The sequence below is a fragment of the Beta vulgaris genome, chromosome 1 (genome assembly GCF_026745355.1).
Source record: "Beta vulgaris subsp. vulgaris cultivar EL10 chromosome 1, EL10.2, whole genome shotgun sequence".
NCBI lineage: Eukaryota > Viridiplantae > Streptophyta > Magnoliopsida > Caryophyllales > Amaranthaceae > Beta > Beta vulgaris.
Genome location: NC_079202.1, coordinates 47,107,480 through 47,131,514, shown reverse-complemented (window position 1 = coordinate 47,131,514; position 24,035 = coordinate 47,107,480). Strand labels below are relative to the sequence as shown.

Below are 24,035 nucleotides of genomic sequence, written 5' to 3'. Positions count from 1 at the left end.
CAATATTGTATCGCTAAATGATATAATTATTATAACATTCACCAAACTACAATATAGCAACATCCCAACATTTAAAATATTCAATCTTGTATGAGAATGAGATAAACATTAGCCTTAAGGTACTAATTAAAAATTAAAATATTCAAACTATAAAAAACGGATCTACAGGTCGGATCTGGATCCTCTCCATAAGATCCAGATCCAGATCCGTATTTTTTGTGTAGGATCCGGATCCGACCCAGATCCGCAGGGTCCAAAATGCTAAGATCCAGATCATTCAAAACGGATCTGGATCCACGAATCTGGGACGGGTCCAAGATCCATTGCCATCTCTAGATTGGATTAAAGAAGAAATTAATCTTGGATTGTAAGTTGTATGATAACTTATTTAATCTAAGATAAAAAGGAAAAAAGTTGTGAATGTTTGATTATATATTATATGTATTGCTTGTGTGTCATAACAAGTAATAATTGGTAAATCATGTAAAGTGAAACTTGGATAGTAATAAATTTTAGACTGGTGCACGTCAAAAATTGGACAATCAAGAGTTGGGGTACATGGTGTTCGTGTCATGGCTTTTTCTGAGAATTGGATTGATCACCATTCCTATTTTTATTTAAAAGGTTCCTCGATATCGTAGGTCATTATAGAATACGAAGTCACTCCCGTATTTCGTCTTCCTAGGTGAAAGCTGGTTTTTAGTTAGACAACTCGGTTCAATAACTATTCCATTAAAGTAATAAAAAGGTTGTTAAAGTTTACTTCAGTAAAAGTCATCTGCAGATTGTTATGTTGTTATTCGTCCCTGCTTGATATTTATTAGTATCATGTAAAAATGTTTATTTATTTATTATGTAGTACTCAACTTTGCTGACTACGTGCTTTGTTTGTATGTATGATAATGACTTTGCCTTATTGATCCTATCATGACCTATTCTTAGTGAGCAGATTTTATAGTGCATTGACATCTACATGTATGCAGATGATGCATCGTGGAGTTTTTGGGAACAGAGAGCTTGTGAAACATATTGATATTTATAGTTTTAGTAGATACATTTACATTTAAGTTTGGTTTGAAGTTAAAGTTAACAATGTTGTTTGGTTTTAAAGTTACTTCGTTATTTATTATAGGATTTTTTGTCCAAAACCCCCTTAACTTTTGGGCAATTTGCGAGAAACTATCTTAAATATACATAATTATCCAAAACTACCCGAATTGTACAAAACCGTTGTTGACCACTACCTTACCCCCGTTGACCGTGGTTTTCAACCCCGAAAAACCACGTGCCGAGCACGTGCGGCGGTTTTCCACCCCAAAAAATGTCCATCCCAGTCCTGACCGCGACAACCACCCTACCCCCACCCCTTTTCCAGCCTAATCAACCACCCCCACCCCTGTTCGACCCTCCCCTAGCCACCCCTGCCCCCATTTCGACCACCCCATTTTGAAAGGGGGCGGGGGTGGTTGAAATGGGGTCGGGGTGGCTGGGGGAGGGTCGAACAGGGGTGGGGGTGGTTGGTTAGCCTGGAAAAAGGGTGGGGGTAGGGTGGTTGTGGCAGCAAGGGCTGGGATGGGCTTTTCTTTGGTGAAAAACCGCCGCATGTGGTTATTCGGGGCTGAAAACCACGGTCAACGGGGTTAAGGTAGTGGTCAACAACGATTTTGTACAATTCAGGTAGTTTTGGACAATTCTGTGTATTTAAGATAGTTTCTCGCAAAGTGCCCAAAAGTTAAGGGAGTTTTGGACAAAAAGCCTTTATTATATTTCAACTCTAAAGTTTAATTATACGTTTTCCGCTGTAAAATTCAAAATAAGCCGATACGTTCAGATAATGCTTTGATGATTCTCTAAGTTTTATATTTGAAAAATATTTATGAAAAAAAGAGAATTATCAAGGTGTTACACCAACTACCTACTATATTAAAATTAGCAAATGATATCCATAACTTGAATAAAGTTCATGTATAAACCGGAATTGCTTATTCAAAAGGGTCCTTTATCATACATTAGTAAAATTAAAAGATGTTAAACTTTTTTGCTTTAGTAATTAACCACATAGTACATTGATAAATAAGACATGACAATAGAAGGAAATATATATATATAATTCACAAAGAATTATTTTCAGGATAAGAAAAGAATAAGTGAGTTTTGCAGAATGTAAATATAGTAATAATAGCAGTAAATGGTCAGTCCATAGCTTCCACCATTGTCAGGATTGAATTGACCCGAATGCGATGGCTTAGGACCCGGAAAAATTATACTCGGAGAGAGTAGGTTATGGAGGAAGAAAAAAATAATCTCATGAGCATGAAGTTTTGTTAAAGATTATACAGTTGTGAACGTCTTTTTTCTCAATTGCTTGGACCCTCAGAATGGATCACCGCAACGTCTGTCTCTACCGAAGAGCTTTGTTGAACATGTGATTCTTCTGTAGGTAAAAAATTATTACTTTTAATATACAATATTTAACAAAGACCTCAAAAATTAAACCATACGGTAATACAATCAACACTAACAATTTCCCATATGAATCATGTTAATAATGAATATGAAAAGAAACTTAGAAAGCGACAACATGACTCCAATGTTCTTTGCAAATAGCTCCACTGATTTTGAATTGCTCCTAGTTTGTAGAATGCTAATGGATTGTGAAATGGTTAGGCTAACACAGTCAAATTATATAGGATTGGACTCAATTGGTAAGATTTGCATTTTATTGCTTGGAATAGGCATATGTTAATTACATTTGGGTATCAAGATAGGTGAAAGTTAGAATTGGACCCATCTATACTAATATATTAAAAGGTGTTTCTCAATAAGGAACTGTGTCATGTGTCGCTATCTCTTAGAGTGTTGATTTCATGTATCCCACTTACAATAAAAAAATTAGAAAATGCATGGTATAAGATTTGATCTATGACCTCAAGCTTGTACACCAAAGTCTTAGCCACTAAACCAAGTAATGTTTGGTTTTATAATTTTCAATGTAAGATACTAATAAATGAAAATTATGATTACTCGAGGCATGTCCGGGCTTAAAAACTAGTTTCTTAGTTAAATTTGGCTCGTATCCAACCTATATTAATGTTGTCACATGTGCCCCTCCTTCCCAACAAAGTAATAAGTGAAAATATATGTATGAAGACTCGAACAAACAACCTCTTATTTGAAATATGGACACACTAACCAACTAATCTATAATCTCTTTTGATTTTTATGGGAAAAAAAATATAACTTGTATCTAATAAAAGCATTTAAAATAACTTACATCGCACAATATACCCCACAATTATTGAGGAGACCCACCATAACATCCAATCACTCGAAAGTTATGGATGGCCCCCGAAATTAGATTATATTCACTAGATGTGTATACTCAACTAAAGTAAATCATAGTCTCTCTTCTTGAATTTATTATTGAGTATACATATCAAAGTTCCTTAATTGAGTAGTCATTTCTAAATCAGTCGTGACAATGTGTCTACTCATTTTAGCTATGAGTAAGTGATATTTTTTGTGTCAACAAGGTGATTGATGTTTTGTTCATGTAATGCATTTTTTCTACTTTTCTTAGGTGTTTAATTTAAGACTTTAAATTCACATTGGTAAATGATCATGGATATTGTCGAATTCAATAACTAGTTGTTAATTTATAACTTCTCTAATAATTGTTATAAATTGGAAACTCTCGAAATTCTAATTATAATATCGTTCGTATTGCAATCGTTATCCTTTGGTGAAAAAACTAGTATATCAATCTTAATTGCTTGACAATATCATCATGAATATGATGGTCAAATTCAATATTGGATATATTGTCATGATCATATGTAAATGTGGATCATACATAATATTTATTTTAAAGATAAGATTAAGGGAGTTCACTTGAGGATAAGGGGAAATCCTCCAATGAGTCTCATGAGATTTGATCTCTAGACTTCAGGAATATGAGATGCGAAACGATATCACTACTTCACCACCTCAACCTCGTGGATCATATATAAGATGTTATGTGTTAGTCTATTCAATTTTGTTGCCTTTTTTATATGTATTCAGGTGATGTATTAGGATTACCCTATTTTAATTATTTGTTTCTTCGTAGTATATGACTAATTGAAGACAAATTTCCATAACCTGGATATGATTTTTATGGGCCGGCAACTTTGGATCTAAATAGACCAACGTTTGATATGAATGAATTGAACTAGATGTGCTCAAAATCTGGTTTATATTCAGCATTATCATTTATTTTTTTGGAACTTTTTACATAGTGTCCTTGTGTTCTGCGACATTCTATGTTGTTCTCAGCTTTTTTGAACTTTTCAAATTGTATCCCTAAATTTTCTAAAATGTAACACAAAATACCCTTGCTAATAGAACTTCCTAGCCTTAAACCCCACTCAGCCTTCAATTTCTCAGCATCATGTCCCGAACCTCGGTCAATTAACAAGGCTAAAATATCTTACACTGTTACACCCACATGGTAAGAGTGCCAAAATCTACTGCTTGGTATTTTGTGTAATGTTTAAAAAGCTTGAGGGTACAATGTGGAAAGTTCAAAAAAATTGGGTAAAACGTATAATTTCGTAAAACATAGGGCATTAGTGGTAGATAAACCTTATTTTCTTAACTTACAATTCCTCATATATTTTATGAAAACTCCTTTCTCATAAAATAAACACTCATGAATCATGAGTTAGGTTATCTAATTCAAGGAGATCACACTTGATGTTATCTCCCTAAATGAGGAAGCCCAAATCTAAGTGGGCCTACGTAACCAATTGCACAAGTAAAAGCAAAATCTGATCGACTTAAATGGGTATTTCTGAAATCTGACACTAGAAAAAGACATTACCCAAAGGTAAATCTATCTTTTCACCCAAACATTTAGCAGAAGAGGGAAGTTCGCACAATGTGCAAAGCAGTAAACCAGCATCAATCAATCTATTAACATGAGTAATGGGCCCAAAGTGGGGCCCAGTGGACCTATTTATGTACATAGAGGTACATACTGCAATATTTGCAGGCAGGCATTAGGAAGAGAGAGCCCATAAGTTGTCATTATAACTAGTGAGTAGTGAGTAGTGAGTAGTGAGGTTGGAACCACACATGTACATTGTAAATCTTGTAATACTCTCCATCCCGTTACCCCTATATGAGTTAACAATAACATGACCACAAATTTTACATAATATCTTAGTTAATTTAGAGGATATATGTGTAGATGATTTAGGATTTGTTCATTATTGTTATATATTTTGAGTTCCTCATAGATATAATTAACAAATTTTGTAATAATCAAAAGAAAAGTAAGTCATAATTAGTATTATGTCATCAGGTTCTAAACTAGGTATATTATTAATATAAGTATGGCTAATTTAGATGCATTAAACAATATACTTCCTCTGTTTTTTTTTTTAAAACATGTTACGTTTTTCTTAAATGTAAATGTTATAATAGATGCTACATATCATAGATGGATTCCTTTTTACTATAAAGATCTTAAAATACTATTAAAATATGATGGTCCTCCATCTTTGCCTTTAAAATACCCGTACTTTTTCTTTAACAATTGTTTTTTTATTCAAAAAATGGTGGTCTCTTACTTTCTCTCTCTACTTTCTTTAAAACCTCTCACTTTCTCTATTTAGCATGTATAAAAAAAACGAAAGAAATATGTTATATGAAATTTAAAAAAATCTAATTAAAACGAGAGAGTGATATTGACAGTGATACTTAATAGACTATAAAGCAATGTTGAAGACGAAAGGTGTAATTGCAAGAAGAAAAAGGACATAAAGGAACAGCTATTGTTGGTATCAATCCATGGCTTCTAATATCCCTAAAGTGGGATTTCTCTGTCATTATCATTTGGCTTCTTAGGGTCCCCCCATTTCATAGAGTAAGTCATAGCTTTTTTAGTTGGAAGTCGGAAGGAGCTAAAGGAAATTACCTTTGATACGAAACTACATCAATCGTACTAAGATATTTATGTCGGAGAAGGGTAAATTTTCACACTCATGTTATAATGTTGAGAATTCAACACATAATTATCAAAGGTAAAATGAATAGTTTAAGTGATCGATTTTGATTTTTATATAAAAAAAAACGACATTTAAAATAAAATGTGGTAGATATAAATATTGAAATCTCCTTACTAATTCAAATCACGGATCAATAAGCCTTGACTATAAATCTTCTAAACAAATACTAGATTAGAAAAACTTGTCCACACATCGAATTATATATTTTCTCCCTTTCATAATAAGTGAAACACTTCTCTCTTTTATGTGATAGTTTTTTTTAAAAAAGTGTTTCATTTCTTATGGAATGGAGGAAGTATAAATTTAAAAAGCTCGTCATTGTCCAACAACAATCAATCAAGCATCAATCACATAATTTTGCCTTATATGTTTTAATATTTGTATTAATAGGAATTTTTGTCTGAATCCAATCATAAAAGATGATACCATAATATCTATCAAATAATACGTAAAAATTAGTACTATATGTGACTATTATATTACTTTTCATGCAATACATGCAAAAAAAAAGAAAAGATAAAAGACAATATAGAAAAATTTACCTGTAGAAGAGGGTTGTAGAGCTGAAGTAGGAAGAGAAGGAGCAGGAGGAAGAGCATGTGCAGGCGTAGGATTAGGATTAGGATTAGGATTAGGAAATGGAGTGAAAGATCCAGCTTCCATCTGCGTAGGATAGTAAATATAAGAGGGACCAGGGATACGTTGCGCCGGAGTGGAGGTAGAAAATCCTGCTCTGCTACTAGGCAAAGAATATCCTCCATAATAAAAGGGACCCCCTAAAGATGAATTAGAACTGGACCCACCATAGAATTGTGCATAGTATTGCTGTGATTGCTGCAATTGTGGGTTGTATAGACCCTGCATGTATCCCATCACCACAAGTTTTTTCCATCAATTTTCATAAACAATTTGGTCTCTTCAATTATGCATGAATCTTACATTAAGTTATTGTCTACTTATATTCATAAATTATATTCTTCAAAATAAAAATTCATGAACCATATGATAAACAACACAGATTCTAATATGAAGTATATAAGACCGATTTACCATAGATTATTTTCATATAAAAATTATATGCTATAGTTCCTCGCTATTTTTCTATTTCTTTCCTTGATATGAAAAATTATAAATGCAATCATATAGATAATGTTTAAAGCTAAAAGCTTAAAGCAATACCGATAGACTCCTTCGTGATACATATTCCTTTTCTTCCACGAATGTCTAAGTTCTTATGTTTGCTTACTTTGATCACTTTAACAGTACTACTAATGTATACACTTTGCATAATCTAGGAAGGCAAATTACTAATGTCATAATAGAATATGTGTTTGAAGTAAAGAAGAAAAAATTATCAATATATTGGCCCAAATGATCATTTAAAGTTGAAATGATGTCTTAATATTTTTAAGGTAACTTGCTAGTGAATTTGAGATTGTACAACTTTATAAGGGAGCAAAACCCCTTATCAATTTTATTTGTAAATAACGTTGTATCTTCTTCATCTACATTATTTTTTTCATCACATTTTGTTGACCTTTACTTTAACTTATCGACATTAATTAAATATGACCTAAATTCATATAGCTTGACTCGTTTACCTAAACTTGTTTTCTCCTGCAACTTTTCAGACGAAAATAAAAATAGTCTTCAATTCGAGGACATTGTCATGTATGCCATGTCCCAACACTCATACTATAACATAAGTTAATATCATTTCTTCATATGCTTTTGGCATGTGTAGAGTCAAGTTCATAATCATTATTACATCATCACTTAATATATAAACTACTTAAGATTAAGGTCTATTCATGCACGATACTTATATTTATATACTTATCTCGTGCATGGAAATTATTGTAGCCATGGGGTAATTATGAAAAGTGAATTAACCCTTTTTGCTAAATTTACATAATGGAAGATTAATAAGATCCTAAGTACTTTATACTATTGGAGGAAGACAAAAAGAAAGAAAGACTTACTTGGTAGCCATAAGCCGTATAAGGGTACCTGCACGATACAAGTAGCATTTAGTTGATGTTTATGGGTGAAAAAACCGCATCAAAATTTATTTCATTAAATTCTTCTCTTTCAGAAAAAACTATCCAAAACTAGAATTATTACCCTCTTGAGTAAAATATGAAAAATTAGTGGTCCCTTTAACATTAACTCAATTGGACACCAGAAAATGGTTTGACTAACCTAATGTTAGTTTTGGCACACAGGATTCCAAGTGCACATATGGAGTACATTTGTTATAGTCATCTTTTTGTGCTGGACAAGTATCAGCTTGACATGATTATCTTAGTCCACTTTATCATGTAAGAAGTCAAACACATTATTCTTAGAAAACTGACTTTTAAGGGGAAAAAGAAACATACATATAAACGAGGAATGATAAACCTCTTTTTGCTAGATGTTTCAGATAAAGAGGAATAAAACACTATTTATATTTCATGAACACTATTTGTTAGTTGCATTTTTAATTTTTTTTTAATGTACATGGATTACATGATCTAAAACTCCTTAGGGAGAGCGCCACGTGACACCGTTCCTAGTTTACGCACGTCTTTTAATATATTAGTATATATTTTTTCTATTATGGAGGAAGTATATGTTTTAAATACAGCTCTAGGAGCTAATTAACAAAAAGTATTAAATACATTTGGTAAATTCATTCTATTACCTTTTAATTTATGACAATATTATGTGTTACCACATAAGTACATATATCATTTTTCAAATTAAAAATAATACAATTTTTCCCAAACTTATCTAGTCTACTAAGTAAATTAAACTTGCATTAACATGTGTACAAAGTTTTTATCTAGTATTCCATTAAGAGTGAGAGATATTGATGTAAGTTTTTACTACTTTCTCTGTTAATTGTAACAACTACCACTATGGGTAGTTTTACATTTATTGTAACAATTCTACTTTTGGTATAAAAAAAGTAACTTTAGTTGACAATATTGTTATTATTTTGTCTAACTAAAACCATAATTAATTACTCACTTTGCCTCATAAAGTTGATTTTACTTTATTAAGGATTTATTTTTCTCCTATTCTAGTTAATTAAAGGGGTAAATTTCTGCGAAACTACCCACCTTTTTCACTTTCTTAAAAATTGTGCCGAATCTTAATGTTGCAATAGGAAAAGAATGGAGGAAGTATAATTTATAAAGCTACTCAACATGATTATGATAATATTTTTGTTCTAGAAAAATTGAAATGAACATACAATGCAACCATCTTAAACTTGGAGTAAAATATTAGATTGTGGTGTGCAATAATAACATAGAACACTTATTCTCAATAATTAATTCAATTATCTGCAATTGCTTTGAGATTTAAAGGGAGAGATTTTGTTCCTATACCAATTGGTTCCCCCATTCCACTCCTCTCAATAGTACAGTACACTAAAATCAATATTACCGAGATCAATAGAATACTAATAGTATAATCAACTCATAGATTATTCTAAAAACATTAAGATATTCGATCAATTCCAATCTAATATATGGATAAAGATCTTATATCAAGAAAAAAACCGCATATGGAGAAAGATCAAATTTCCTCTTTGTACGTACTAAAACAATAGATCTTGAAGTAGGCAAGTTGCACGTAATAATTATCTATATGATCAAAAATGTAGAGAGAACTTTTGTGTAACACATGAAATATGTACATAACAAGTATCAAATCAAATATGTACGAGATATATAGGACCACTAATGCATTGAGAAGTCACTATATAAGTGGTGTTTGATTTGCAGAAGAACTGATAATGTCCACCCTTGGATGAGGTAGAAACAATTTAGGTCGGCCATACTGGCTGCACCAGATGTTATGTGGTAATGGATGAATTACTTGTACAGTGGAGAACATACATATCCATGAGATTAAGGATATGTAACATTAAAATATCTTCATTTTTGGCTCAATTGAAACATTGTACTTCTTATTACCAAATGTACATCAATCACCAGTAGTACATTAACAATCCCTCTCCCCTCGTGTCTAGTCCCAAATAAATAGAAAAAAAGAACCAATTTTTACAAGATCCCTCACTACATCTTAGGAACCCCACCTCACTTAGATGCGTCATTTCAATATACTCCTTGCATTGAGAGAATATATACATACATACATAGATATTATATATATAGAGAGAGTTGTGGGCTTCGAAAGGGAAAAGCGTTGTTTTTCTCTCCCCTCTCTCCTCTGTACTTTCAAAAACCCTAGCCTCCATTGTTGATTTTTAAAAGGGCTTCCATCGGTTTTTACCGTTGGAAAGCCCCCACCTTTGTTTTTTTTATTTGTTTTTAGGTTTCCAATAACGATTTCTCCCTCGAAAGAAAGGGTTTTCGATCTCCTTCATAAGAAAAGGTTTTTCGATCTCCTTCGAAAGACAAGGTTTTTCGACCTCCTTCGAAAGACAGGGTTTTTCTCCTCTTTTAGAGGGGGAATTTCTACAGGTTACAATCCGGGATACTAGATCTAATGGATTGCCGTGAAATTATTTTGTTGGTGAAGAATTATGCGGGATCACAAAAGTTATCAATTTTTCGAATACGGTCAGATGAATCTGACGGAAATCATCCTCACGACTACAAGGGATCTTTAGATTGTCTCTCCAACAAGGCTGTATTTTCCAGCGATATAAGCGGGAGATGTTCCACATTGCAAGATTTGTTTGACGATCGTAGTTTTTATGAAGGAAATTTTTGTTTGATTCAACTTATGTATTTGTTTGATTCGATTGCTTATGTAGATGTCGTATGACTTTTTATTAATGAATTAATTTTACTATTCAAAGAAAAATATATATAAAGAGAGTTGGGTTCCAGTGAATCCTCTTATGGTGAAAATCGTGAGAACTATTTAAAATGGGTAAGAAAAACTTTCGAAAATGAGCAAAAAAAAGTAAAAAAATGATCAAAAACATAAAATGAGTAGAAGACATTAAATTATCAAAAATGTAAAATAAGTAAAAAGGTAAAAGGAGAAAACGTAAAATGAGCATAAAAAATTAAATGAGAAAAAACGTAAAATGAGCGAAACATAAAATGAGAAAAAATTGTTGCAAAATGAGCATAAAAATGTTAAATAAGCAAAAACATAAAATGAACAAGAACTTTGTGAAATGATCAAAATCTTTGTAAAATGAGGAAAAAATGAGTGGTTCTCACCATAAGTGTGGTTCTCATATGAACTTAAATATGTGTGTGTTTGCATTGGCGGGGTGTGATGATTATTTAGAGGATGGCGAAAGCATGCTCAAATCCTTCTTTCTCCTCTAACGGGCATGAAATATATTGTGGAATATCCCTCAGTGCTATATATTAGCGCATAACAGTAACGGAAAAATATGTACTCATTTAAAAAACGAATGAAAAGAGAGTATATGATGGAATATGCAAAGATAGAAGGGAGAAATTATCGAAAAAATCTGGCATTATTAGGAGAAACAAATGAATTGGACAAGGTAGAGAATATTGTTAGTGTGTTGGTGGAAATGAGGTCAAGGAAAAAGATATAATAAGGTGAGAAGACGGAAATGAGGGATAAGTTATGGACAAGCCTACTCATGGTTTTAAGAGATTAAAAGGGTTAAATAAAGAGGTTGTGAATAAGGTGGTATTATTGCTGGTGGAAGAGATAAGAGGATGACAAAAACAAAAAAGTACAATGTATGACCTTTAAAGAGTAATAATTCCCCAACATAATCCTCCTTTAACATGATAGAGAGTATATACTTCCCTTTCACTCAATTAGTCATGCTCACTTTCTTCTTCTTTCCAAAATACTGCCTATATATTAAATTCGAAAAGTTCACGATTTTAATCTTACTTATACCCAATTGTTTGTCTACTCATGAATTATTGTACTCACATTGTCCACCCCCTATGCATGGCACGAGAAGATCTTAATTGGGCTTGGTAGAGGCCTCATCCCTGATAACTTTTTGGCAATATTGAATGTATTTACATACATTGCCATAAATATAAAAGATTTTGTAGCGTAATGGTTATTTAACTTTCAATGTATGTCTAGGCGATTAAAACTTAGTCCTATTAAATCTTTGGTCCAAGATCTGTCACTGATGCATAGTACAGTATATCATCTTTCACTATAATATATGCTTATTTTGTTGTTTATTACTATATAAAACAATTGTTTTTCCATGATCTCCATTTTACAACTTTAACTATTAATATACATATTATATTTGATAAAAAAAATTAAATACTAAAGTAATATTTTAAAATTACATATTGACACGAATTTACTAATATATACCACCTTCATATCTATTTTTTTTTAATATAACTAAAATAAGTTTCTCCATTGTAACAAGCAAGAGCTACATGACTACATCACATCTAAAGTGTGAATATGTCGAAAGAAATAAAACAAAAAAAATTCCTATTAATAGTAAAGACCACATAGAATTATCTGAATAATTCAAAAACTTAACTATTTTCTTTTTTTTGCAAATGCTAAGTTGACTTATTTGAGTTTTGGTTTGTTTAGCTGACCTTCTCCACGAGGGAAGACTTTCCATTATTTTACACCAATTGAAATTAAAGAAGCCAGTTATTATGATTCCAACTTTCTGTTTAATTTATAGGGAGTACTTGTTAAGGGGAGAAGCCAGGGTACGTGATGCCATGCTGGCAACATAATTATAATATTCAATAATACTCCTATATGAGAAAGAGGGTGGCATGTAATAGAGAGTTTTACAGGGTGTCTCTAATTATATATACCAGCTGTACCTTTTACCATGTTCAGTCTTACTCTACTCCAACTCCTAACATTATTTCACACCAACACACAGAAAAACAATACAACTCTATTCATATCCAAATACACGTAATATCTAACTTTTACTTTCTACCATACACTATTTATATCTATATATATATTTTGATAATTATATTAATGAGAATTTACGATTAAAGATTTATAAGTTTGATCCAAAAAGTCAAACATATCATTAATTTGTGAAGGGAGCGAGAGAGTACCATACTTCTATAACTTTTAATATATGGTTTATTGTCGTGCCAGTGCTACTTTATTCTGTATATTTATAATCTATAATATGGTACATTATATTTGATCATATCATAATTGATGATATGCCAATGCCCAACTATATATCAAACATAAGAGAAACTTAGCATCAAATGCATCATTTATGTATGCTGCTACTATCTTCCTATATTTGTCAACTGTTGTATGGACCATTTTCTTTTATTACAACACCCCATTTTTGCTTCTTCTCCTCCTACATTTTCATTTATTTTCAGAATAAATAAAATTTCAGGTTCATAAAAACTTTCTGATGAAGAAAATATAATAGATCATATTCATATGATCAATTAGTGGGGAGAAAAAGAGGTAAGACTATTGAAGTAGTATGTACCACTAGCTAGTAAATGGAAAGTGTCCTCACCCATAAGGATAAAAATATGGTGTTGGCAATGTCTGTTGTGGCGTTGGCATTCCACTATACGACGACGACGATGCTGCCTGTCCTTGTATTCCTCCACCTCCTCCTTCATTATTACTTCTACCTATATTCATTAAGATCATAGTATGTATATAAGCTTATTGTACAAATTTATTGAATCACGGCTCACCTTAATAACTAGGAGCCATGTCCGCGAGTTAAAGTTGTACATTAGCAAGCGAGAAAGTCAAATATTGTAAATCAGACGATTGTTAATGATAAAGATAACGGACCTCTCGGCGGTGAAGGCCTAGGGCGACCAAAAGAAGCTATGTTACAATTAGCTCGTCGTCCATCGATCATCGGATTAGCATCTATGCACGCCCGTGCTGCAGCAGCAGGGTCTCGGAACGTTACCTGATTGATTATATAGTTGTTGATTAACAATTAAATTAACCAATAATTCAATCATTATGATGAACGTTATTACAAAATAATTCCAAGAAATAAGGAGGACTACTTACAAAGCCATAGCCTTTAGACTTGCCAGTATTCTTATCAGTGATGATAACAGCTTCAAGAATTTCGCCGAATTGCTCGAAATAAGCACGCATTTTCTCAGAAGGAGTTTCCCATGCTAAGCCTCCAACGAAGACTTTTGTGTAAGTTGTGTCACCAAAGGGTGATCGGTATTGATGATGACCATGATATTGAGCCATAATAGCATATAGTATATAAGATGCTGAAGATATAATATATGTATGGTTGATCAAACTATATGGTAAAAAAAATTATTACTCTTAGATAGCTCAGCTCAAACTGATGAATAGATCCTCAGCTCCTTGGTTTTTGTTTCTTTGTTTTGCACATGTACATGAATTGAATTTCTTTGTGATAAGTTTAGCTAGCTAGCTCAAACACATGAAAATGACATAAATCATTTGATTGTCATCATCATCATCTAGCTTTCAGATTCTCCCCACTTTTGGCCCCTCTTTCTCTCTAAGAAGCTCTTATGACTTAAGAATCATAGAGAGAGAGAAGGGGTGTTAGGTTAAGAGGGAAGAGAGGAGAGAGAGAGAGAGAGAGAGAGGAATTCGACAGCTGCAAACTCTAATTTGCTGTCACCTAGAAATTAAGAGAGAAAAAGGGGAAAGGGTTAGGGAGGATTTTGTATATCCAGAAAGAAAAATGACAGCTGCTTGACTATGTAATTGACTAGGTCTTTTTTGTCTATTGATCATTACATGTATTACTTTATTACAAATGGCACTAGTAGTCCTACCCCTTCAATCAATTTTTCTAATTCTTCTTCTCTTAATCCCTCATTTGCCAGCCAAGGAGTGTAAAGTGTTTTATTCTCATCCCCCTCTTAATTTCTAGTCAAAGTTACAAAGATATGTCTCTGAAACGTAGTTGTCATAGTAGCTGTTAGCAAGTTAACGTCGCATGTTAGAAAATAGCTGTTAATTAGTGTTCGATAAAATTAACGTGTTAATAGATCAGTAAAATAAAAACAAATGAATTACTAAGTATATGTTATCATTTAAAGCAACTCTAAAACCTACGAATAATTTTAAAACTATTTTCTTTTGAAGCGTTTTCAAAACATTGCCTCAATAGGTAGAAATTACCTTGATCATTAATTTTACCTAGTCCTACGTTTTTATCTCTACTAATGTTTTCCCTTGGTCAAATCTCTAAACGCTACTTGAAAAACTTATTATGTTATATACTCTTTGTTGCACGAAAACTATATTTGAGGTCGACATTTTCATTCTAAAATGTTTGGAGACCCAAAAACTGAGAAAGTTCTTGGATACAATTGAGAAGTGCTAAAGTAGAATTATTTTGAATCCAAAATTTAGGTTTAAAAGTTGAGAGATTGCTTGACAAAGAGAGGAATGAAACTTTATATTAGGCTCTTGACCATTGAACAAAGGTGACTTTAATGAAAATATTTTTTAAAAAATATTTAGGAAAGAGAAATTTAATTCATATTCCGTTTATTTTGTGTTGGTAAGATAAAATTACTTTAGTAGATCAAAACCTTTTAGAGGTCAATCGAACCCAACTATACTGATAAGATCTCTGGAGAAAGGGGTAAGAATTTTTTTAATCTCCATCACACTATTAATAGAGTTTATTCTCACAATTTTTTAATTGTGCCAAGTAACATTGGATAAAGATATGATTAAAGTTTCAACTTTTTCATAATTTACAAAAAATGTTGATGATGGACTTAAAAAGAGGTCTTAAAAAGAGTATTATTAGCAAAAATTTACAAATTTCAATCTTCTGCTTTTCACTTGAGATAATCAACTCTGAATAGACGGAACTTCAAGTCCAATGGTATGCCAATATACAATAAATCAAAAATTAACCATTTCTAGTACTTCTACTTGAATGACTTGTGACACATATGCCAATATACAATAGCGATCGTGTATTAAAATAATTAACCATTTTTTAGTACTTCTTTAATTGCTTTTGACATACAAACATACAGTTATATCTACTCCAGTAAATTGTACGTTCATGCAAGACAAACACCAACTAGTTAAGGGTGTTGCTAATTCAATTAAGTTACCAACAATGCGCAAGAGACCAAATTACTCGTTCCCCCGCATGTAACCTCTTAGACGGGGTCCATGTGACGTGCGAGGTTTTACAGAAAAGGATGATTATCATCCACATGACTCGTTACGAAAATGGGACTCATGGAATGATTTTCTTCTACTACTTTTTTCAGTTGTTGAGCTGCGTTTAGTGCTAGGATGCAATAATATGATATTTTATATATTCAATAATTACGACTTCTGATTCTATCTGAGTTCGTTAGCAATAAGACGAAACTAAAATACTACTTAATCCCATAATTACCTTTCCATACTTTAATGATAAAGGTAATTATATATTTATTATTTTGCGCTCCAAATAAAGTATATGTTACCACGTGAAACTCCCATTCACTAAAAATATGCAATGTCAAATAACATGTAATACAAAATTTTGTATAGTAAGATTCCAAGATGCAACCAATAAATTGTAAAGTAAACATCTCACCATCTTGACCATCTATTGTATATGCTCATTATTCCATATATATATATATATATATATATATATATATATATAGGGGAATGATCCGCTGAAAACCACTCTTAGGCTGAAAATTGAAAACAAAGTAACTTTTAACCCCTTTAGGGTAACTTTTAACACTTTTAGGGTAACTTTTGTCAGTTTTGGGATAACTTTATTATATTAAGGATAGTTCTATATATTTCAAGGGTAACTTTATTTATTATAAGAGTAACTATTACCACTTTTAAGGTAACTTTTTACCTTGAAATATATGTTAGTGAGAGGGGGGTAACAAATAGCTTTAAAACAGGAACTAATCCAATACTTTGGCAACTAATAACAATACTTTGTATGAATTTCGCCAAATATATGTTAGTGAGAGGGGGTAACAAATAGCTTTAAAACAGCAACTAATAACAATACTTTGGAAACTAATAAAAAACTTGATATAGGGTAACTTTTAAGTTTTCAACAAATCTACACCAAAATCCACCAAAAATTCACAAGTCAAAAATCAAATCACCGACAACAATCACGTAATTTGACAATTACAATTAGAAGATTAGAAGAGTATGCTTTATTTTTCAATATTCGAGCTATTGAAAAGTAAATAACATTTAACAAGAATAAAAGAAAAATCAAGAAGAATGAATGTTAATAGCCTAAAAAAAGCATCTAATATGAATCCAAAATTGAGCAATCCAATAAAAATCCATAAGAATAGTCTAAAATTGAACGAAAAATGAAGATCTCTTCGCAATTTCGATCGAAAGTTACTAGATTCAAAAATTCAGTTGAAGATCTGAAAATGATGAACAAAATGAGCTCAAAATTATCATAAAATTAACAATTACTCATCAAATCACATAACTCTCAAACCAGAAAACAGAGAAATTTAAAATTATTCAACCTCATCAATCAATAATCAAAACAGAGATATTTCTTCATTTGAGGAAACGAGAATTCCGTCGAGGCCATGAACGGCGACGTTGACCTCAAGTAGAGGTCATGAGAAGAGACGCGAACTCCATCAATGGCGATGAATCGGCGACCAGAAGAAGTGACGAAGACGACATGGCTTTGTGCAAGAGTCTCAAGGTAAGGATTTGAGGAGAGAGAAACATTGTGAAGCTCTGCAAACGTGAGTCTTTGGTTTTCGACGAGCGTAGACTATTATGATTGATTTTTTGGTTGAAGATGGAGGTGTTGATGATGGTGGCGATGCTGTGTTTTTTTGCCATTGATGAGGGAGGAGAGAAAATCGCCGGTTGAGAAAGGAGGGGTAAGAGAGAGAAAGTCATGCTTCTAGTAATTGTAGATGACCAAGCTAAGCCAGATCTGACGGTTAATAAAACCAAGCAAAATTGGATGTTCAAGATTGGATGTTTTCAGTTTTCAGCTTTGGAGTGGTTTTCGCAAGATCCCATTCCTATATATATATATATATATATATATATATATATATATATATATGTGAAAGTATTGGGTCAGACCGTCTGACGTATTGTTTACTGTCAGACGGGCTGAGCCCAATACATCTTCTCTCTGCTTCACTTTTTAGGTCACACTCTCCCCTCTTTCTTCTTCTTCTTCTCTGGATTTTCATATAATCCTTCAAATCTGCCATAATCAATCTTCAAGGATTTGTTCAATCATTCCGTCGGTAAGGGGAAATCGGAAAGCTTTACTTTTGGTGGACCGGAGTTTGTAAAATTATATTACATTCCTAGGAAAATTGGAGAACAAACAGAAGCAAACTTTGTAACTTCGAGATACAAACAGTTCAATTCCTCAAAAACATAATTGCAATGAAACTGGAATATCTAGGATCGCCATTAATTGTTTAACTTGAAGTTGAAGTGAGCTGCAATAATTTCATAGTCTAACAAAGAAGAAAAAAATCAGCTAAGAGGAATGAAGAAGAAGGAGAAAGTGAGAGAAAGCAGAGGTTAGTGTTTTGTTATTCAGTTGGACTTTGTTTTCTTTCAGTTGGACTTTGTTTTCTTTCAGTTGGACTTTGTGTTTCTTTCGGTTGGACTTTGTGTTTCTTTCAGTTGGACTTTGTTTTGTTTCAGTTGGACTTTGTTTTTTTTTTCATTGGACTACCTGAAAAAAAATGAAGACTACCTGAAAAAGAATGAAGACTACCTGAAAAAAAATGAAGACTACCTGAAAAAGAATAAAGACCAACTCAAACCCAAAGTAAGTCTAACTGAAGTACAAAAACCAACTGAAAAAAAAGAAGACTAACTGAAAACAAAATGAAGACTACCTGAAAAAAAATGAAGACTACCTGAAAAAAAATTAAGACTACCTGAAAAAAAATTAAGACTAACTGAAAAAAAATTGGAACCACCTGAAAGTCGTCCGACCAAAGATTATGGTCGGACGAGTCCGACACAATACGTTCTCTACATATATATATATATAGGGGTAGGATCCGCTGAAAACAATTCTTAGTCCGAAAACTGAAAACGGGATAACTTTTACCACTTTTAGGGTAACTTTATGTACTTTAGGGGTAACTTTTACCTATTTTAGGGTAACTTCATTATATTAAAGATAAATTTATATATTTCAAGGACAACTTTATATATGATAAGGGGTAACTTTTAGTACGTTTAGGATAACCTTATCATGTTGCAATTAATTTTCATCTTTCTAGGGTAACTTTGAGTATTATAAGGATAACTTTGAGTATTATAAGAGTAACTTTAACTAATTGTATTACTAAACACACCATTATTGATACACATAACAAAGTGAATACATATGAAAACAAGAATAAAACAACTGACTTTAAGTACTCATCAAAAGACAAAGAATTAAAAAATGAAATTATAATTGATCATCCATATCTGAAAATCATGTTGTTAATTCTTGATAATAATCTTCAAGCTGTTCTATCAGAGTATCAGTATCTATTGACGGCCACAAATTGTTGATACACATAACAAATTGTAAAACCCTAATTCAAATCCTAGATCGATGACGGCCAAATTGTCACCTAATTTTGCACCAACCGCATACTAAATACGCGAAATCAAACCCGATCAACGAATCATCGAATTCACGCACCAACAAGATAATTGACAAACAATAATACAGATCCAATTGAACAAAACTAAGCTGAAAAAATACCAAGAAACAACCTTTTAGAAATCAGAGGTATTGCAAAAGAAGGCAAAGAAAAAGATCGATGAAGTGTAGATGCGACGATCGATGTTACCGACCGCCGTGCAAAGAGAGAGAAAGAAGTTGATGATTGTTGAATTTCAATGACTGTTGTACCGGTTTAAAAGCTTCTCATATTGGGAACATTTGCTTTCCTTTTTTTTTTTAATAGAGGAGAGAGAAAAAGATATTTTTTTAATAGAGGAAGGTGAAATGAGAAAAAAGAGTTGAGAGTGAGATGATGAAAATGGTGAAATTCAGTTGAAGAAAAGTGGGGAGGAGAGAGGAGCAGGTGAGGAGAGAGAGTAAGAAACTCAGTGAAACTATGAAAGAAGGGAGGAAAGAGTGATTTTTACCCAAAAAACTGCAGCATCGTTGGCCACGCGATAAAAAATCAACGGTGTGGATCTTTGGTTTTCAGTTTTCAGCCTAAGAGTAGTTTTCACAAGATCCTATTCTTATATATATACTAGTGGTTGGCCCGCGCGCTACGCGCGCGCATGGCTTGGAGTAGCTAGATTGACATCAATGTTAGTCAACTTACCTATTATAATTTCTTGTTATTATAAAAATCGAATATATGTCACGAAAAGCACATTTTTTTTTTTCCGGAGAACTTCCTGTTCTTTATCTAATGATATAGATATTGCTACTTTTAGTTTCAACCAAGAAAATTTCATATCCCCTTCATATTTTTCATTCCATATAGTCATATCCCCCCGTGTCATTCCTCTATTTTGCTAGTGAATTGAATCTTCTTTAGACTATCAAAGCGAAAATATATTATATTTAGAATCCCTTTATATACAATACCAAATTTTAACAAATTTGCTTTTCATATGGGATAAGCCAAACAATCCCCATGTAATTACACATATTATACAAAAATGCTTTCATAAAGCTAAATTTTTATGTTTGAACATTTCAATTTAATACTCAGAAACATGATTATATAGGAAGATCGCATTACCACAACATGTTGTATTGGTTACAATACAAGCCAAAGTTTACTCTTGCTAATATCGCGAGATTTATGTGTACTATAACAGTAAGAATTGTAAGGATTTTTTTCAAGTCCAGCATATCGATTCCTTTTACTTGTGAATACTTTACCACCAGTGGCCTCCAGATCGTTGCTATATGTGTGTACATTTGCATACAAGTAATTGTAGCTCTACCTTTTTTTCTTAATTGTTTGTGTCTTCCTTATCTCCAGCTTTACAAAGTTTAAATTTTAGGTACTAACTTTGTTGTAGTCTTTAGGTTAAATTTTCCCAATTCTACGATTGAAAAAAGGTTTGTGCATAAACATTTTTATCATCATTTAGCTTTAAGTGCTGATAACTTTTAATATCTTGTAATAGAAAAGGAAAAGAAAATAAATTCCGCGATCGAATTACCAAAGGCAATAGAAATAGGAGCCCTAAAAATTCACTTTGGATTGAAAGGCTAGAACTTCCTGGTTCTTTTGGATTTCATTTTCTTGTGGATTTAATTCATTGAAATTCCATCCAGTAAAACGGACGAATTATAAATTTCCAAAATAATAGATAGGAATACTGCAAATAAAGCCATTGCAACTCCCATCAAAGGAGTAGTTCCCCACCCAGGAGCTACTTTACCATATTCCGAATTCAACGGTTTCAATAAAGCCCCTACGGTAGTAGGTTTTGGACGAGATCTAGAACTACCCTCAACGGTTTGTGTAGCCATAAATCCGATTATATTCATTGAGATCTGTTGACTTTGTATACCATTCCGTTGTAAATAAATGATTTTTCATAGATCCATTGTGGTCTTAAAATTATATAATAATGGAAACAGCAACCCTAGTCGCCATCTTTATATCTGGTTTACTTGTAAGTTTTACTGGGTATGCTTTATATACCGCTTTTGGGCAACCCTCTGAACAACTAAGAGATCCCTTCGAGGAACACGGAGACTAGTCAAAGTAATGAGCCTTCCATATTGGAAGGCTCATTACTTCAATTGAGATAATAAAAAATCATTTCATTTTTTAGTTGGAACTTTAGGAGGTTCCCGAAAAAAGATAGCGAAAAAAATATCCCTATAGTAGAAACTAATAGAAATGACCAATGCTTCCATAGATTCGATTGTGGTTTACAATTATAGCTTCCATACCTGTTTACTTGGGGTTATTTTCCCGATAATGATAAAAAAGGGCGGTAATTAAAATCAAGATTGCTCTAGTATCCTATGTCAAATCACAAAGCAATGTTGTATTAAACCCCTTGTCTTCGTGTAGTTGGATCTCCAATTTTTTGGAATGCGCCAAATTCTACTTGAACATCCAAATCGGGGTCAATACCAGCAAAAACATCTCTGAACAAGGTTCTAGACCCATGCCAAATGTGCCCGAAGAAAAAGAGTAGGGCAAAGGAGGCATGTCCAAAAGTAAACCAACCCCTCGGACTACTACGAAAAACACCATCAGATTTCAAAGTAGCACGGTCTAATTCGAAAATTTCACCCAATTGAGCACGTCTAGCATATTTTTTCACAGTAGCAGGATCGCTATAGCTGACTCCGTTAAGTTCGCCACCGTAAAACTCAACAGTTACACCTACTTGTTCAACGCTATACTTAGATTCTGCTCTTCTAAAAGGAACGTCAGCTCTAACAATTCCGTCCCCATCTATCAAAACGACCGGAAAGGTTTAAAAAAAGTAGGCATACGGCGTACAAAGAGTTCACGTCCTTCTTTATCTCTAAAAATGGGGTGTCCTAACCATCCAACAGCTATTCCATCGCCGTTGTCCATTGAGCCCGTCTAAATAATCCTCCTTTCGCAGGATTATTGCCAATGTAATCATAAAAAGCCAATTTCTCGGGAATTTTCGACCAAGCTTCCGATAAACTTTGATTTTCGGCTAACCCAGCACTTATTCGTCGGTATATTTCTTGCTGAAAGTATCCCTGATCCCATTGATAACGAGTCGGGCCAAATAATTCGATCGGAGTAGTCTGAACCATACACATAGTTCCGGCAACAACAAAAGCTGCAAAAAAGACAGCAGCGATACTACTAGAAAGAACGGTTTCAATATTGCCCATACGTAATCCTTTGTATAGACGTTGAGGCGGACGGACACTAAGATGGAATAGACCGGCTAATATGCCTAATGTCCCTGCTGCAATATGATGAGAGGCTATTCCTCCTGGAACAAAAGGATCAAAACCTTCCACGCCCCATGCTGGACTTACAGGTTGTACTTTTCCAGTTAGTCCATAAGGATCGGACACCCATATTCCGGGCCCGTACAAGCCTGTTACATGAAATGCACCAAAACCAAAACAAGCCACCCCAGAAAGAAATAAATGAATTCCAAAAATCTTAGGCAAATCCAAAGAAGGTTTTCCTGTACGTTCATCAGAAAATATTTCTAGATCCCAATACACCCAATGCCAAATAGCTGCCAAAAAGCACAAGCCAGAAAACGCAATATGCGCTCCGGCCACACCTTCGTAACTCCAAATGCCGGGATCCGTTATAGTCCCCCCTGTAATACTCCAACCGCCCCATGAATTGGTTATTCCTAAACGAGTCATGAAAGGTATAACGAACATACCCTGTCTCCACATTGGATCAAGAACGGGGTCAGAGGGATCAAAAACTGCTAATTCATACAGAGCCATCGAACCGGCCCAACCAGCAACCAGAGCTGTATGCATGATATGGACAGAAATCAAGCGGCCGGGATCATTCAATACGACGGTATGAACACGATACCAAGGCAAACCCATGGAAATACCCCTTTATCAAAGAAAAATGACACTATGTAACTTTATTGCATTGGAAAAGACTATGACTATGCAATGGATCCCTTTTGTTCCATAGATTATCTCGGAACAAGGGTTAATATTTGTTCTATTCTGTTGGTAAATAATGGAACAATTAGGTTTGTAGGAACAAAGAGAAACAAATCTATTCTATACCCGATAAGTAGCAATACGCAATGGGGAGTTGATACCAGCGTCTATCAGTAAATGCTTTCATACTTGTTCATAATTGGAAGGCTATATTAGTAAGAATTTTCCTTTATTTATTCTCTCTTCTTAAACTAAACCTTTCTAATCTATGCAGAAAATCGAATTAAAAGAAGGTTGATATTATAAAGACAATAATCCTAAATCCTAATTATTACGTTTCCACATCAAAGTGAAATAGAGTACTTAATTATTTTTTCTTTCATTTAATGCCTATTGGTGTTCCAAAAGTTCCCTTTCGAAGTCCTGGAGAGGAAGAT

General features: G+C 33.1%; 1 protein-coding gene and 1 pseudogene across 1 annotated transcript; both read right to left on the bottom strand.

The window, feature by feature from the left end:
* Positions 1 to 2,081: 2,081 nt before the first annotated feature.
* LOC104892130 (uncharacterized) lies at positions 2,082 to 14,720 on the bottom strand. The gene is made up of 6 exons (XM_057393825.1): positions 14,034 to 14,720; positions 13,803 to 13,926; positions 13,513 to 13,633; positions 8,033 to 8,060; positions 6,599 to 6,908; positions 2,082 to 2,440 (listed from the first exon to the last, which is right to left on the bottom strand). The coding sequence occupies exons 1-6, from the start codon at positions 14,226 to 14,228 to the stop codon at positions 2,358 to 2,360; spliced, it is 861 nt and encodes a 286-aa protein (XP_057249808.1). The 5' UTR covers positions 14,229 to 14,720; the 3' UTR covers positions 2,082 to 2,357.
* Positions 14,721 to 21,865: 7,145 nt separating this feature from the next.
* On the bottom strand, positions 21,866 to 23,665 carry LOC125492340 (photosystem II CP47 reaction center protein-like; annotated as a pseudogene).
* Positions 23,666 to 24,035: the final 370 nt, after the last annotated feature.